Source organism: Cryptococcus depauperatus, chromosome 6 (genome assembly GCF_001720195.1).
Source record: "Cryptococcus depauperatus CBS 7841 chromosome 6, complete sequence".
Classification (NCBI taxonomy): Eukaryota; Fungi; Basidiomycota; class Tremellomycetes; order Tremellales; family Cryptococcaceae; genus Cryptococcus; species Cryptococcus depauperatus.
The window spans coordinates 691,478-708,746 of NC_089473.1; the positions used below are offsets into that span (position 1 = coordinate 691,478).

Consider the following 17,269-nt stretch of genomic DNA (forward strand, 5'->3'; position numbering starts at 1 on the left):
TTCAAATCGAAGGCAAGAGGGATATAAATGGTGGGAAATCGGTAGACTGTCCAACTTAGACCTCAACTCCACGGAAGTAGCAATCCAACTATGCCCAGCATTTCTTCATTCAGCGTTTTGAATCATCCAGAGGGAGAGCAGCTGTGCTTTGGTCTTAACAGGACCGTTGAAGAGTATCCTCGCAGAAACGCTTGTATGGACCTTACACCTCCCATCCAGGACCGACCTCCGTTACCTCGGTCGTCTTTTATATTTGACGCTGATAATGGGCTGTTCTTCAAGGGTGGAAATTGCAGGCCGCCAGCTTCCCCTAACCGGCTTGAAGAGGTCGTCACTACAGGAGGCCAGCCCGCCATGAGAACCAGTTGTGGCTCCAGTCCTTCTGAACGCTCCATAGAGGGTTCCTTGGCTGAGGATGCCAGAAGAGGCAGTATTGAAACGACTAGCGAACCAACAAATGTCTCTGAAGTGACCCGATATACGTCCAACACATCCAACTCACCTACCACCCCTCCTCCTTATGATGGCCGGACCGATCCACAAGTCCTCCCAAATCCCACTGAAAGCATTTCTTTCAGATCTTTTCGCATTAACGAAAGTCTCCCGAGGTATACTGTAGAAAATGAGTCTGAACCAAAGACTTTAGCCAGAAGCCTTTGGTTATGGGGATTTGCCGTGTTTTTCTTTCCTCTTATTTGGTTCATTGGCATGTGCATGTACGTATCCACCTGGTGTTATACAATCTCCCGTAAACTGACAAGTTTTCTAGTATTTGGATGCCATTAGAGCCTCTCCAACAGGAGCAAGACCCCGAGGCGGCGCAAAAACTTGATGAAATGATTGCCATTATTCGCAAGGCAAGTCTCTCATTTTGTAACCAGTGTCAACTGACTTTTCTCCAGACAGAGCTGAAGTATGCCAAGAGGTGTAGTTGGTGTTTTGCCATTTCAGTTTCATTCATCATTGTGCCAGCTATCATTGCTCTGACTTTCACCTCGTTGAAGTGAACATATACGTAACAACAATACAAGATACAAAAGATGTATAGTGTTTTGCATCGAATGGTCTCGTACCGAAACACAACTTCCCTAGATGAATATCAAAATGTTATTAAAATGTTTTAAATCCGTGACAGAATCATGGCTGTCTGTTTTTGAGTATGACTCTATGACAGCTAGCTTCTGGTTCTTCTGCCCAATGTTGTTGAACATCTTGACTCTCTTTGAACAGATCCATGGTCAGAATTGTCATAATCACTGATTTTCCAATCTAGGTAATTAGAGTCATCGCAGTTGCTACCCTCAACGCTGATACATTCTTCGACGTCACGAGCAGGAGAGTGGTTGGAAGAGTTCGAAGCACAAGTTAAGATATATGGAGCTGCAAATCTACAAGTCTCGGCTTTTCTTTTGGCTCTAATCATATCGTCTCTCTTGTTGATGGCAGCGTGTACGACGGGTTAAATCCTTCGTTGTTCCTTCATTTTTGCAGTCCATTTGGAAGGCGGAAGTTAGCTGGACAATATAGATCTTTCTTTCTGTTTGTCAGATACATATGGGTAGAAAACAACGGTTGCCCAGCTCTCAGGTCAATTAATCGACGGATGACCATTCGAGGCTGTGAGATGAGAAGAAAGACTACAAACATGTGTGCTGATGGCCCTTTCACTATATTTGTTTCCCTGTTCCCAAGTTGGATCAAGCCCAGACAAGAGGGCTCAGTCAAAGCCAATTGAAGGATTATCAGACATGACGTTCAACAGAGGTCAGAAGATAAGTTTGGCGGAATGATTTTTTATACAGAGTTACGACAGATGTAGGAAATGTTTAAAGATCTTGACTCAATTTCTATCTTGTATCAGTTACTACCCATCTCGCAATATCCTCACCGTGAGCCATGCTGAAATTTGATTTAGGTGGCAAATAATGCAAGACGTAATCTAGTAGGATTGACCTGTGGCCGCTGTGATAAAGGAATTCACACAAGGACAGAAAATCGAGCAGCGACAGGATTGTTGAATGCTTGTGCAGTCTCGATATAATTGACTTGGGCCAGGAAGACAAGATTTTGTCAAGATAAAAAAAGGCATCTTCTACCTTTAGAGGCAAATGCTACACTCTTATGCGTAAATAATCAGCAACCTTTGTAAGGCGATTGTCTGTCAGACTCACGTGAATACAATTATACTTGTATATATTTGAATGTGAAGCGCTAAATCAATCATCGATAAGAGGCAATATCACCATGACCATATGATTCTTCGGATCTTGATCGTACCAATCCCCTGCCATCCTCTCCCAAAGGCGATGGCCTTGGCATCGTACCAAGGTCTACTGGGCCAGGTGGTGCTGGTGCTTTACCATCCAAAACACCTTCCCAGACACCAATTTCCATCCCATTTTCCCATGCAACCTCTTCTTCATCACTCTCTCCTCTATGCTTATACCTCTGGTGGTTTGCAACCGACGTTGGCATCTGCAAAACTACAGCCACCCTTAGCCGTTCTCCTGGACCTATTGTACGGTCTGCTTCGATTTCTGGTATACCAGATGTAGAATCAGGATTTGATGGCATTTCAAGACCATTGAAGTTGCCATCATTTGTGCGGTTGCGACCAAATAGCGGGGAACGTCGACTTTGGGTTGTACGCGGGATTGGCCGATCCCATGAATCAGCATATCGGTGAGCATCAAGCTCTTCTTGAGGAAACGGGCGTATGGACTGTACCGTCAGAGGCTTGATTATACAATCAGCTGCCCATCCAGTCTCAAATGACAGCCGGGAAGATCAAAGATACTCACACGAATGTCTTCCCACAATTCACCATCCTGCACCTTTTCCTTTTCCGCCTCGGCCTCGACTAATACCGGCAACTTGTCCCACTTCTTATCTCCTTCTTTTAATTGGTTGTCAATCCTAACCATGCCTAGTCGATCCCATCCATCCGAGTTCCATCCCGCCAACCCACCTAGACCCCAGAAATCTTCGCGAATGGTATCGGGTACTGCTTCACCTCGTTCAAGTGCATGACGAGCAGCCGCTCGATATCGCCGGCGCATACGCATAGCACGGACTGCAAGACATAGAGCAATACACATAAGAATGACCAAGACACCGAGAAACTAGATAATTTGTGAGCATATTGACGGCAAAAGATAGTTTCAAAGAGGAAAAGAGTAAACACATACGACAAGGTAGTAAACATTGGTACTATTCTTTGCCTTGTCCTCACCACTGTTAGGCGAACTGGTTGGGTTTGAAGTTGGGAAAAGGCCAGAATTGGAAGAAGTAGTTGTTGAAGATATTGTTGAGCTCATTATAAATGGTTGCCTGTATTGTTGCCGATGTTACAGATGAGGACTGGATTATTAATAATCGTCAAGCAGAGTGCTATTTCCTTGCTGTAGGAGCTTGTCCTAGAATTTTGTGTAGACTGGTAAGATTTTGATTATGGAGTTTGGAGAATAAATATATGATAGATATCTAATGTTGTAATGAGAAATACAGTTTAAATTGAAGAATCGATATTCGGTTTCTGTCATTTATAACAGGTACTTATTTTTACTAAACTTAAAATATGTCTTGATTTATTATTCATGCATACATGCCAAAATGCAATACTTTTTGCAATGTTACCGAGACACCTCCAGTGTCTGCTTCCCGTTATGATTTTATTTATACAAACTTGACTGTGATGCTAGCACTGACGGGTAACGCAGGATCAACCACCACCACTGTATCTCCATCTTCTAATAATTCGCTCAGAGGTTTCTCCAAATTATCTTTGGTCGCTTCGTACATATCTGGAGGAGTTGGCCAGAAAAGAGCTCTGCCAGTAGAAAAGGAGAGGGATGGACGGGAAATCTGGCTATTGAGTTGATAAGCATAGTATAATTAATGTACATAATGACTTACAGATCTTGACGCTGGGAAAGAGCCTCAATGAATTGTTGTAGGCTCCAATCATTGCCGACATCAGCCATGAGTAATTCGCCCCCGCATACAAGACAATCTGGTCGTTTCTCATGTTCGAAAGTATAGGTGTAGACCGAATCGTTTCCGACATACTATCAACATCTATCAGCTTGTGTCTCCAATGATAAACGAAACCGTACCATCATGTAGTTGTTTAGAAAAGGTGCAGAAGCAGTAGCGATTTTGAGCGCCTCATTGCAGCACGATGCTACTCCGCTTTAGGTTTTCCACGCTTTAAATGTGTATACTCACCAGCAATGATAGCGTTAGTGCTAGCAATAGCTGGGATGATGTTTTTCACCACGCCTTGTGTCAATGTCCAGGTCACGCCTTCAATTCTGAATTGAGCTGCTCGGGCTGAGGCCTGTTTGTAGAGCCATTCAATGTGATCAGGGTCATCCGTTTCAAGTTTCTTATCTGCGGATCAATCAGCAAACTTGTAAGGGAAGAAATAGCAATGATAGACCTTTGAAAACTTTTGGCCACTCTAAAACGCTCGCCCACTCAATACAGTGCTCAGGAAGTCGAGGTGTGTTTGCGATGGTACAGATAGGAAAAGCAGTGGGAGGGGTAAGCATATCGATCTACATTTTGTGAATTGTTAACTTGCCGCTTTCTCATTCGTCGATAATTACTCACAGAACATTCGTAGCAAGAAGTTACAGTGGGTAAGATTACTCGAGCTTGGCCCTTGAAACCTACTTGTTGTTTGCAAGAGCCATCACCTGCTCGGAATCAAGCCTACCTTCAGTACCACCATCGATCAGCGGCTTCAGCTGCGCCTCATCTTCTTGAGCCATCTGGACTAGAGTAGCATTGATCCATCGTCGAGCGGAGATGGAGTCGAGGCCGGCAACAATGATGTCGAAAGTAGCGTAAAAGGAGGGCGGATGGTCTTGAATTTTACCATAATAACTACGAATGGTTGCATAAGACCTTGGACATACTTGCACAGCTAGACTCACGGAGTCACCTTGGACCCAAGTACCCTTTTCATAATAAATTTAGCGGCCACGAGAGCTTTAGACTTGCCCACATCGCTCTCTCTGTCCAAATTAGCAATAATCCGCTTCAAAACAATTTACCTGAAAAGAAATTGCCTGTTCAAGTTTGAGATATCAATAGTATCCATGTCTATCACATGGATATCATTAAATCCCGCTATACACATCGTTAGGATGGCTACTTTTCCCACCTCCTTGCTTACATAAAGCAAGATTTTGAAGTATTTCACAGCCCAAGCCGCCCGCACCAATGACCAGTATTTTTGAACCAGTCCTGAGGAACTCTTTTGTCTGCTCCCAAGTCAGTCCAAATACAGTATATCTCCACGATGGGATTACCGATAATCCTCCTTGGAATCTGTCATCTGTCCATGGTCCTCTCCTGTCGAGAATGTTATCTATCGCAGCATACCGTGATTCATCTTTAATGTATGACGATACAGTTACCGGCCCATCTACTGGGCTTGTTGCCATTTTGCGTGGACTTGAAAGTTTCCAACAATTATAATAAGAACGAAAGTTAAAGACGATATGACGGACATCGCCGACGGCTTCAAACTCTGTTTACGTAAGCAACTAACTTTTCTGACAGAATAAATATTGAATCTGTAAAAGATGAATCAAGTATATATGAACCGCAATGGTAAGAGAAATAGACCCACCAACAATACAAAAAGAGTTCTTGCTTGCGGCTCTGTCAGAAGGAAAAAGACTTGATGGTAGGCTACCCCTTCAAATGCGAGATGTAGAGTACATCTTTGGAGAAGAGTTGGGGTGTGTAGAATGCAGGCTGGGTAAGACTGCGTGAGTACTTTATGATACAGACAAAGAACATATGCCGACCGCAGGTTGATATAGCGTCCTGGCGCAGGTATCTGCAACCGTTGTGAAGCCACGAGACGACAGGCCGTATGAAGGTACTCTGGTCATCAACTCTGAAATTGGTCCTATGGCTAGTAGCATATATGAAAACGGGCGGTGCATTAGACTCTCCCTTGGCTACTGTTGTATCGCGATGCTGACATGTGTATATTATCAGACCAAGCGATGATGAAGTATTGATCACTAGGCTCCTGGAGAAGAGCATTAGACGGACTGAAGCTATAGACCGGGAGTCACTCTGCATCATTGCTGGGGAAAAGGTATCCGTTGTGATCAGCCCGTCAATATTGCCAGCTCACCAGCCACTAGGTTTGGCAAATCCGTCTTGCTTTGCATTTTCTTTCAGATTCAGGTAATCTCCTCGACTGCGCTTCCTTAGCAAGTATGGCGGCTCTTAAACACTTTAGAAAGCCTGACGTGGAAGTCTCTGGCGATGAGGTTACCATTGTGAGTAATTACTGAAGCATAATGCTGTTCCAAGCTGATACGGCTAAGCACAACCCCGATGATCGAGCACCCGTATCATTGACCATCCACCATGTCCCTCTATGTTTGACCTATGCCTACTTTGAAAAGTACGAGTAATTTTCACAACGACTCTCACTTCGCTAATACCTGACAGCCTTTCACCTATCCTTGATCCCTCCCATCTCGAAGAAACTCTATGTTCCGGAACACTGACGGTGACTCTTAACCCTCAGCGAGAAATTTGTGTGCTCTCCAAAGCGGGCGGCTCTCCTCTGTCGGCAGAAGACATCATGAGTGTCGTCAAAGGTGGGGTCGACAAGGTGAGAGCGCTGTCCAAAAGCATGGAAGAAGCGTTGGAAAAAGACCAAAAGAAACGAATCATTGAGGTAATATAAATGTAACCAAGTTCTCCCAATATACCCTGCATTCGTATACCATTCTAACTTTGCTCGAGATGTATGCATGTGTCTTTGAGTTTTGCTGTACATGTTTGTGTATATCTATCTCAATTGAGTGTGACGGAGCATTCCAGGGTGAATATTATTGACATGATTATTTTTTCTCTTTTTTTTTTAATGCACGCGTTTCTGACATTCATCTATCTAATCATTGCATTTCTCATTTTTGTTACTATTTCCCCCTTATTCCTTGATAATATTTTATACATTGATAGAGCACGACAAGGTGCATCGTCCTCGGTGCTGTGCTTGGAATAAGGACAATGAATAGGATATTTAGGTATGTAATCTAACCATGGTCTTATCGTACTCATCTCATATCCTCTAGGACCAGGACTGCATCTTCAAGCGAGAAGCGTAGGAAAAGCAAGCCCAAGGATGAAGAGTGGGATGTGTCTCCAAAACCCGAGAGAGCAGAACTACGCAGAGTTGATGGTACACCGCCGAGTCTGGATGTGGATATAAGAAATAGCTTGATCCTTCCTTCGTAAGTCTTTCATCCTAGTTTTCGAAGCTGTCAAACCGGAGGGCTGAGCATGAGCGTATAGCTTGTCACTGAGGTTCTCCGTCCTCCTTCCGTCACTCTCAGCCGCTCCCGAAGAATCCCTTCGTTCATTACTTGCCTCCCAACGAGCACGTCCTAACGGACCTGCATTGACAAAAGAGGAAGAAGAGCTACTCATCACAGAGCTGCGAGAATCAGGACCTGAGGATAACGAGACAACACCGCTCCGTATACCAATCGAATCGAAACCATCCTACACAAGATATGGCAGTCTTGTCAACAATCAGGCAACCTTCAACAGATCTCCTCCCTTGCCCCCGTCTTCCGTTCCCAGTCCCGCACTATCGGAAAAGGGTCAAAATTCTAACTCATTGAAAACATTCTCTTCGCCAACGTTCACTTCATTTTCCTCTTTCAAATCTGTCGACGCGAATTCAAGCCCTAAACAACCAGGTACGAATACGTTTAAGCGCGAAAACATGTCTTATGGGATTAGTGGCGGGTCGAGTCTGCGAGAAGAAAATTACATGAGACGAGCCAGGGAGAAGATTGGTGCAAAGAATCTGGAGGATCCGACTGTTAAGAAAAATGCTGATTCCAAGACGACGGAAAGCCGACAGAAGGACGAAGGGAACATACCTGTCAAGATTTTTCCCGAAAAGGCCAATACGTACTATATGGACCAGAGACCTCGGATTTCAAATAGTCCTACTTCGTCTGAGAAATCGACAACACCAACCCCGACAGCTTTACCCCTAGCATTGCCTCACCCGCTCCCCTCAGCATCATTTCAGACTGTAGATCGTGACCTCGATTCATCCAGCTCTGCGATAAACATCGATCAGAAGAGAAGAAAGCAACGAAAATCATTACTCTTGAATCTAACGCCTGCACAAGCCAAACGAATTTCTTTGGCTTTAGAAGAGATTGGTGGCGAGCTCAGAAGAGGAGGTAGTTTAATTAGGAAAGAGGGTTTCACAGTGGAGCAGAAAAACACGGAAAACGAAGAGGTACTCGCAAGTGAAGAGAACAGAGGTAACTCGTTTAAGAAACAAGGCGGAAAAGAGCAGGGGCCGACAGAAATAACATTTGAAGAAGGGCCTGTCCTCTCGGCGACATCCTCTGTGTTTCCATTCAAGATGTCGCCTATCAACAGTACCTTTGACGTATCAACCAATATCTTTGCTAGTACAATCTCGGAAACTCCTTCTCCCTCCCGACTCCCGTCGTCGCCTCACTCTCACAATCTTCAAGCCTATGATGACCAAAGCGTATCACCTATTCCAAAACCCATTTTCACCCCCACTCGCTCTCAAGCTGACGCACAACGCAAACATACACCATCTGATGTCTCCAAACACAATTCCTCTATATCCAATGCCTCGTCCACATCCATATCCACTCCTACTCAGGTGCAGCATAACCCTGCCTATGTTCCCGGGCAACCCAGACCCATCCGATCCGCGCACCACTCCGAGGAATCTCAATCTTCCTCGAGAGCGGCAACACCTAATGGTCAACCACCTTCGGACGCATTCCGGGTTTCAAAGTCAACGACTTCACAAAATCAATCGCCTCTGGACGCTGTTAAATCATTAACAATATATCGGGATACCATTCAATCTATGAACGCTTCTCCTTCACATTTTCAAAGTCGTTCTATTGGTGGGGCTAAATTTGCTGTTTTGGCCAGGTCAAAAAGTGTCAATCAGACTGTGACGCCGACCATGCTAGAGAGTCCGTTGGCTAGCGCCTTTTCCCGAAGACGTGCAGGAACTGTCGCGTCAGGTGAATCCATCTCTGACGGTCGCCGGCTGAATTCCCCGCTTGGTTTACATACAACCTTGCAAGAAGATATTGTCGAAGAGGATGAAAACGTTGAGGGAAACGGTGAGGATGTCTACTTTGAGAATAGCAGTCACCACAGGGACTGCAACAATTCAACACCTGAGCTTAGACAGTTCAAGGGTCGACACAGTGTCGCAGCGTCGCGCCAAGATTCAGAAGTGTCTGTCAGCGGGCAGAGATGGTATCACAGTCAAGATAGCGATTCGTGGATGAGAGAGGAGACTTTGGGGAGGGCTATATCAGCACAAGAGACGATCAGGACAGAACCAGATGCATCCGGAAGCTCATATCGCTCACCACTAAGCACTCCTCAACAGAGGTACTCGACTGATTCGTTGGATTCCTGTTTTGAACCCGAACCTCAAGAAATCCAATGGATAGATATATTGAGCAGTAGCGGCTCACTCGGAATGATAACAGACGCGTCTGAAGATCAGTTGGAGCTGGATCCAGAAGAGGTCTTGAGAGAAATCAGCGGTATGGGAACACAGGAGCTGGCAACATTGCAGGAAAAGCTGGTTGCCAAAGCTAAGATGGAAAGAGAAGCTATGGGCTTGAGCGATAGTTCGATGATCCCTGTAAGTTTTTCATCGTAATCAATCTTATGTGACGATGACTGAGTTTACTGGCAGATAACGCCGGCAACTCCAATAGAATCCTCTAGTCCTGGTTCACAACGGTCCGTCTCGCCGAAGTTCAGTTCTCCCTTACGAAATCAACAACTATCGGCTATGACGGCTGTTGATAGATCAGATCCAGTTGCGATTTTCACCACTCCTCATGAAGTTCGTTCTCGTCACTCCTCGCCCAATGAACAGAATGATCATACCACAGCGACAGAGCCAACAGTTCAACTTTCATTCAAACCTGCTCCTTTAGCCATTCATCCTCCGCAACCTTTAACATGCGTCACTTTGGAAGAAACTAATTCATTTGAGAACATGAACGACGACATGCATGGTATACCTTCAAGAGGTGATCCAGAAGCTGAAAGAGAAAAAGATTTCCGTATACGCATCGCTGCCGCTACGGCTGCCCTCAATCGCAATACTTCTATCCAAGACACTCGACTTGAACGTAAGGGTACTAGAAGTAGCACGGCAAAGGTCATTTCTGGACCGAAGCTCCTCTCATCAACAACTAATGTCTCACTTGTCCCTCTATCGCCCGATCGTTCAGTCGACACTACTGTGACTAGATCGCAATCTAGCGGATCCAGCAATAAGATGAGCCAGCGGTGGAAACGGCTTATGAAAAAAGGCCCGTCATTATCAAACTCAGATATCGTTAAGCCTGTAGTTCCCAATGCGCCGACACCCCAGTCCGCTCTGTTGGAACACCCAAAGCAGCAATTGATGATGGCGAGTGCTTTATTGCAAAGGGCTAATTCCCAGAAAGTAGCAAATGCCCTTGAAACGCCTATTCACCTAACAGAAAAGGAGGTTAATAAATCAGAAATTGCTCCGCCCTCTGCTCCGTCGAATCTCGACATGTATAGATTTCCACCACAAGATGAGAATGATCTCAAAAGAGTAAAAGATCCAGCAACTGCCTTATCAGAAAGTGCTACTACCATTCCTACCCCTCCTAATACTGGTGGTATCTCCAATTTTCCACAATCTGTTACTTCGCGGCATTGCCGTGCTGCAACTCAAGACTCTGCAGTTCACAAATTCCTTCAAGCAGGTAGAGAGCTAGGCTTGACAGAGGAGCAGCTACAAGAAATGCTAGTGCAAAAGGGTATGATAACGTCAAATGATATAGCGACAACACCTTGCTTGGATGAGATCGAACGCGTAGAACTGGATCCGATACATCCTTCGCCTGTGTCGCCTGTGACACAACAGGAACCACTGCCTATCGTCCAAACGCCTGAAAAGAAGAAGGGACTTTTTAGATCACTTTCGAAAAAAGCGAAAGAGTTGCCGAGCCGGGTACGTATGCCAGAAGAATCGCAATCTGGAATAGTAATTTCTGCTCCTGCATCACAAGCTTCTCAATCGACACGAGATAAAGTGATTGTTAGACGGACAATGATTCTACCTGATGGTTTGATTATCGTTCCTTCCACGCCTCAACAAGTCGAGAAGCCTTTGGGAAGTCCTGATTCTTCCCCATTTGCTCGACAACCCAGTCAGCGTAAACCATCTGTCCGTCGTAAGCCCCTCAATCTTTCAAAAGAAGACAGGGAACTCGTGTCCAACAGTCCCCCTGCTCATCAGCATCGGTTCAGCATCAATGCTAACTCGAATCACAAGCTTTCGACATCCACCGGAGACGAAGGACATGGATCTGAATTCCTCTATCCAGGTTCAGCACTTGTCAACGGTGATTTCTCTAGAACTGGGAGCAACGTATCAGGATCTGCCTCTGGTCGCTCATTTTCTGGTAAATCTCAACAATCATCAGCTGGGGGTTCATTAATCGACATGTATGGAGACGATTATGACGATGGGCATGAAATTCTGCAAGCAAGTCCAAAGTCAAAGCAGCAGCTTGCAAATGGAGAAGAAAGGACTTCGATAAATCAGCGTAGATCGATACAAGGTGTAGAGATATGGTGGGTGTTGGCCATGTTAATAATCACTTTTTACTAATGTTATGCTCTCAGCGAATATGCGGATGGTCAAGTCGTATGGTCAATTGTTGATGCATTACGAACGTCGGCTGCAGGCTCCGCAGACGAAGAATCACAATTCGGCCGCAGACGTTCCAGGTCCTCGTCGTACTCATCAACCAGGCGAGATTCTGCCTTGATGCCTGAAAAAGGCGACTTTATCAATGATACGTGGTCGAGACCCAGTTTGACAAAAGGCATTGGAGCGTTGAATTTACGCCATAAGGACCGCCATTCAGTAGCAAAACCTAGACCTCCAACAGATGTCAGTAAATATATGTCGGAGTGAAATGAACTGACTCGGTTCATAGGTCTATCTTACATCATCTCGTGATGTTGCAGATCTAATTGATCATTTATCCCGTGATCTTGAAGCATCCCGTGGACGTATCGATATCATTCCCTCCCGCCGTTCCATCACAGAAACCGAGATAACTCTTCCTCTTCACAAATATGTAATAGACGAACAGTTTTCTCCTAACTCCCCCTCTGGCAATTCGCAATTTGAAGATGCTCCTTCTCCTGCTGCCCTGCCCCAGCGGCCATCGCTTTTCAATAAGAATGTCTCGCACAACAGCCCTCTTGATACTGTGGGAAATTTGCTCCCTCAAAGACGACTTTCGTTGAAATATAGACCTGCACCCAAGATTGGGCAGGCTGGTTTCACTTTCTTTGCAGGAGACAGCGCTGCTGTTAGCCCATCAGCCAATAGCTTCACCAGTTCCGAATCGGAGCCAACAAATAAGACAGTAGAAGAAAGATTGCAGGAATTGATGGATAAGATGGGAATGCCTGGTGCAGAAAAATAAAAAAAATAAAAATCTCTTGGTTATTTTGCTTTTTATGAGAGCCGTAGAACGATGAGCTATGCGTATAACGATCTTGATACGGATAACGTTTGCTCTTGCTATGCTTATAATACTTGCAGTTCCCTTCAATGCAATACGTTATTCTTACTACGCTGTAACAAATTAAAATAACAATGTTTCGATACTGCCAAGCAATAGAATCAGATTTGCACATTCTTTAGACAGTTGTCTTGAGTCTAAGAAAGTGATAATGCATGCATCCGGTTTGGTTTGTATACGTTTAATTCTCAAATCTACTAATTTGACATATCTAGCTATGTCGCATCAAGATCCTGCTGAAGGTGGCGTTGCCATGTTCCAACTGCTCTATAGCTTAGTTGAAAGCCTGGGCAGTGATACTGAACTACGAGTCAGAAGCAGTACCAGTCACGATGGATTCTTGGAAGGTGATGGTGGTGGTGGTGGCATCGTTGATATGATCAGTTCTTTTGAGATGATCAGAGGGAAATCCAAAAAGAGCAGAGCTTGTGAAGGAGTGATGGTCAGATGGGCCGCGTCCATGTGAAGGACCGCAATGAAATTCTAAATGTTTTGGAGGGACCATCAAAAGCAGCACCTGGCCTGGCAGATAAACCAGATCCAGATTCAGATTCAGAAGCCTTCGAGTGCACGCAACGGTGCATGTTTGTCGAGCTGCCAAAAGGCCCGCCATGTGGTCAATGACCAAAAGCGTCGTCAGATGGAATATGATGTGCACCCGAATTGGTCAAAGAACTGGTGATACTAGCTTCAGTAGTCTCCTGGGGAGCAGGAGCAGCGCAGACTACAGAATGGTCAGTAAAGCAATACCTGCTGTCGTAACTCCACTTACCAACCGCAATGGCAGACAAAAGAGAAAAGGCAGAGATGAATCGCATCTCAAATTGAAGCTGAACTTGAGTTTGGTAACAAGTACTAATCAAATTCTGGGAGCTCATGGCCCTCCCTTATATGTCTTTTAGTCTTGCTGTGGCTGCAGCCGACTGAACCACCATATGCCTCCGCAGGTACATCGTATTTTGCACTTTTCCTTTGACTATAGTAAGGTACAGAGCGACTTACTGCTCATTGCAGAGAGAGCCACTTTCAATCTATTGGCGTCCAGATTCGTCGTCAAAGTTAGGAGGTCCATCTGCTGTATTGTGCATTTTCGGTTTTATGTAGAATAGTCCTTTAATACTCAGGTTTTGCTTTGTTGGGCCTCTGCGTAAAGCTCAGTCAGTGTTGTCGTGTGATTGCTTGTCTGTGTCGTAAAGAGTAATGATAGCAAGGCGAGCCTATCACTCAACATCATATCGCTTGAGCTTCATCAAATGCTAGCCGCCGACCATATATATCATATAACAGCCTTTGTTATAAAGCTTTAGAGTGCGTCAAAAACAGCTCTCATTGTCGCAGCCGTAAACAACCTGAAATTGATTTGCCGTCAGTCTGAAGTGAAGTAAAGTACGAGGCGAACAAAATATCAGGTGGTATTGCGTTCCCCCAGCTCGCCAACTTGGTAAGCTCAAAGCAATCTTGCAATATTGTATTAATCAGCGATTTTGGGACACTTGGATAAAACCTAGTCATTCTTGTTATCCATTCGCTGTTCTAACGTTGGGAATAGGCTTGATATTTGAGCCTCACATCGACTTTCTTGGCGACGATCCCATTGGTGCCAGCACTGGTGAGAATAATCGAGTTGAGTGACAAAAGGAAACAGCTTTTTTGATTTGGAATTTTTCTGACAGGACATAGGTTGATTAGGAAAACGTACCTCTCTGAATCAAGATCAAAGGATATTCCCATATCTGGTGCCAGCTAATGGCTTGTTGCCGAGTTTGACAAGTCAAGACATATTGGGAAAGTAGAAGAGTTTAGTAATAGGGTTGCAAAGTTTGGGGATGGAATAGAAGACCTTGATAAACTCGGTTAAAGAACCTCGTCCTGATGGAAATAAACATTTCCACGTTTGATGATATTGTCTTGCATGTAACCAAGCTACTGCTTATAAGCAGCACAGTACTGTAACAAATTTTGTGATGTAAGCGAGCTCGTGAATGAGGAAGAAAAGAACGACAAAAAATGACTAAACTCAACAGGTGCTAGCGGTCGATATAATTGATGTCATCAAAACGTGAAAGACCCATTCGGAACTGTTAATTCTTGTCCACTCGAGAAGCATGCCAGGCCACTTTTATCCTTTTGATTGTAGCGCGCGTCTTACAACACTGCATAAACCCCAGCTGTGACTCAAGGTTGATGTCGGTTTGGAAGCCTCTTCATATTGCGAAACCATCTCGCCCTTTTATTGATAACGAAATTTAAATAGACCGACGTAAGCAAAACAAGCATTCGTAACGAGTATTGACAGCCGAGTCATACGTCCAGCTTCTTCCGAGCGTATCTCCAGTACACATGCTGTTGCAATATCCATATTATATTCAACATATGGAGAGGTCTTGCAAGAGTGGATGTAAGAAAAGAAATAAAAGCAACAATGAAATACATCGTTGATAATGAAATCAAATATAAAAATACACGTGTAATTCCGCATAAGTGGAAAATACTCCCCTCTCTATATGTACAGTCCTTCATACTTACCTAGTCGCCTCTCGATTAGCCGCCTTCACTTTGCGGCCGGGAAGGTAAGGTCTTCGCCCATAGCACGGCGACACATGGCCCATAAGGGGAAGACCTTGCCTTGTGCTGGCTTCGGCTGGTTCAACGACCTAATATCTGGCTCGGTCTGGAAGTCCTTTCGAGGGCGTCCGGACTATCTTTTTATGTATCCTAAAAGTATTTTCTTTTGAGGAAATTGTACACATCTACTTTGAACAGTTGAGAAAAACCAAGTTTGTATAGCTATTGTTGCCAAAACCTGATCAATGTAAAATGCATATATCAACACAAAAAATGCTAGTATTGGCCCAAAAAAGCATGTATATGGTGCAATGACAACAAAAAAAATCTATCATGTTTCTTTTTCAGACCGTATCGGTTGCCCATACATCAGAGGTTGTTGCTGCTGATTGTACAGTTGTTGTGGATAACCCCACTGGCTAGGCAACGTTCCCGCTGCTCTCATACCATCCATTCGAGGCACTGTGCCATATGCAGAGCGCCATCCCATGGGATTTTGCCGCATCATCACCTGGTTATTCCACATTTGTTGGCTATGCCACATGGCATATGCCATGGTGCCCGGAGGAGCAGGGGGTCTGTGGTCGTAAAAATTATCCTTGCTGGCGTAGCGAGGGTGCTGAGGATTGAGAAATGACTTTGGGTTTTCACGAAGAAAGGCTTCTTGATCTTGCGGCGAGAGTCTTGAGAATGCCAACAGCTAAAAGCACCTGTAAGCGCTGTCTCTTGACTAAGACGGCAATACTTACCTCCGCTTTCATTTGCCGTCTCTTTCTCACCCACCATACAGCCCCTACTATGCACGCCAGTCCAAGGACAGCACCGACCGATCCCAGCGCAATCGCAAGCTTTTCTTTACTGGTAGTAGGCTGCGGGGAATACGGAAGACTGCTTGGTGTATGTGTGGATACTTGTGCCCAAACGGTGTATGCTGAAGTCGGCGCTACAGGCCCTGGAGAATAAGTCGGTTTGGAGGCAATGGAGAAGGACTGGGTAGCAAAGAATGATTTCTGTTGGAGGATAGGCAGGGTACATTGATTGTTACTTGTCTGTGAATGGATCAACAATCCTGCACCTCGCATTGCGTAGAGTACTTACCACATTGACCTGCATGTACGTTTGATTGACCACAAACATGTACCATCCAGGTTTCTCAAACTTGAAAGGGTACTCCACGACAGAGTTTTCTACGGTGGCACTATGCAAAAAGATCAGATTTTCCCGATGACGGAGATAAGTGACTACTGACCCACAAAGCCCATCACTTCCCACTGGAACGGCTTTGCTACTGGTGGGGTCATCAGTCCCGCTTGAAGGAAGGACATGAACATCATAGTTTGAAAGGATAAAGAGTGGTTGCACTTCTCTCAACCAGCCGCCAAACGTAGGCGCTGGTTTGGAAACAGCATCGACAAATCCAAACGTATAATTCAGATCTAACGGGTGTCAGCAAATGACCGTATGTCAGCCTGCGGCCATCTACATACCAGTATAAAGAGCCTGCCAAGGATTTGGCATAATAAGCCCAAGGGTAGCCGCTAAAGGTATTGGTGTAGTCGCTGTTACCAAATTGTAACTCTTTGTTGCTGTTTCAGTTTCCGAACCCTCCTCTGTAGCACCAGCCAGCGTGGTGGGAGTCACGTCAACATGTATTGTAGAAGCGCCATCGGCATCTCGCCTTGCTATTCGAAATTGAGGAGAGGACGATGTTGGCTCTGCCTGAAGGATATCCGCCATTTGCGGTGTTTGTTGATAACCTGCCACGAGAGGCGTTACTGTTGGATGTGCGTAGACATGGGAAGCTACAAAAATGGCCCATAGAATGAGACGTGATAAGTTGTCTGTATGGACCATTTCTTTTCAGCGAGCAATGAAAAGGCAAATTCAAAAATCCATTTTATCTTAAATATAATCAAAACATCATCCAACATTGGTTCCTAGCAAAGCATCCTTTGCGTTGATCAACCTCTACCGGCACGCATTTACGTAATATTGTTGTGAGATCCTTTGTCGCAAGTAATGACGTATGATGCTTCCAA

General features: G+C 44.9%; 7 protein-coding genes across 7 annotated transcripts; 3 read left to right on the forward strand and 4 right to left on the reverse strand.

The window, feature by feature from the left end:
* Positions 1-90: 90 nt before the first annotated feature.
* L203_105010 (uncharacterized protein) lies at positions 91-1,007 on the forward strand (the record flags this gene model as incomplete). Its single annotated transcript, XM_066214383.1, has 4 exons — positions 91-608; positions 651-716; positions 770-861; positions 907-1,007. 4 exons carry the CDS (start codon positions 91-93, stop codon positions 1,005-1,007), a joined length of 777 nt encoding a protein of 258 aa, XP_066070480.1.
* Positions 1,008-2,220: 1,213 nt separating this feature from the next.
* L203_105011 (uncharacterized protein) lies at positions 2,221-3,317 on the reverse strand (the record flags this gene model as incomplete). Its single annotated transcript, XM_066214384.1, has 3 exons — positions 2,221-2,736; positions 2,802-3,122; positions 3,189-3,317. The coding sequence occupies 3 exons, from the start codon at positions 3,315-3,317 to the stop codon at positions 2,221-2,223; spliced, it is 966 nt and encodes a 321-aa protein (XP_066070481.1).
* Positions 3,318-3,675: 358 nt separating this feature from the next.
* On the reverse strand, positions 3,676-5,453 carry L203_105012 (uncharacterized protein; the record flags this gene model as incomplete). The annotated part of the gene is made up of 11 exons (XM_066214385.1): positions 3,676-3,868; positions 3,916-4,067; positions 4,116-4,183; positions 4,228-4,392; positions 4,442-4,559; positions 4,615-4,673; positions 4,721-4,890; positions 4,941-4,964; positions 5,061-5,136; positions 5,183-5,270; positions 5,319-5,453. 11 exons carry the CDS (start codon positions 5,451-5,453, stop codon positions 3,676-3,678), a joined length of 1,248 nt encoding a protein of 415 aa, XP_066070482.1.
* Positions 5,454-5,619: 166 nt separating this feature from the next.
* L203_105013 (uncharacterized protein) lies at positions 5,620-12,566 on the forward strand (the record flags this gene model as incomplete). Its single annotated transcript, XM_066214386.1, has 12 exons — positions 5,620-5,783; positions 5,838-5,957; positions 6,019-6,121; positions 6,171-6,308; positions 6,357-6,436; positions 6,484-6,715; positions 7,003-7,067; positions 7,116-7,274; positions 7,336-9,718; positions 9,773-11,700; positions 11,752-12,022; positions 12,069-12,566. The coding sequence occupies 12 exons, from the start codon at positions 5,620-5,622 to the stop codon at positions 12,564-12,566; spliced, it is 6,141 nt and encodes a 2,046-aa protein (XP_066070483.1).
* Positions 12,567-12,882: 316 nt separating this feature from the next.
* On the forward strand, positions 12,883-13,131 carry L203_105014 (uncharacterized protein; the record flags this gene model as incomplete). The annotated part of the gene is made up of 1 exon (XM_066214387.1): positions 12,883-13,131. The coding sequence occupies one exon, from the start codon at positions 12,883-12,885 to the stop codon at positions 13,129-13,131; it is 249 nt and encodes an 82-aa protein (XP_066070484.1).
* A 151-nt stretch (positions 13,132-13,282) lies between these two features.
* On the reverse strand, positions 13,283-13,543 carry L203_105015 (uncharacterized protein; the record flags this gene model as incomplete). The annotated part of the gene is made up of 2 exons (XM_066214388.1): positions 13,283-13,389; positions 13,438-13,543. 2 exons carry the CDS (start codon positions 13,541-13,543, stop codon positions 13,283-13,285), a joined length of 213 nt encoding a protein of 70 aa, XP_066070485.1.
* Positions 13,544-15,561: 2,018 nt separating this feature from the next.
* L203_105016 (uncharacterized protein) lies at positions 15,562-17,084 on the reverse strand (the record flags this gene model as incomplete). Its single annotated transcript, XM_066214389.1, has 5 exons — positions 15,562-15,930; positions 15,980-16,279; positions 16,329-16,428; positions 16,480-16,666; positions 16,718-17,084. 5 exons carry the CDS (start codon positions 17,082-17,084, stop codon positions 15,562-15,564), a joined length of 1,323 nt encoding a protein of 440 aa, XP_066070486.1.
* Positions 17,085-17,269: the final 185 nt, after the last annotated feature.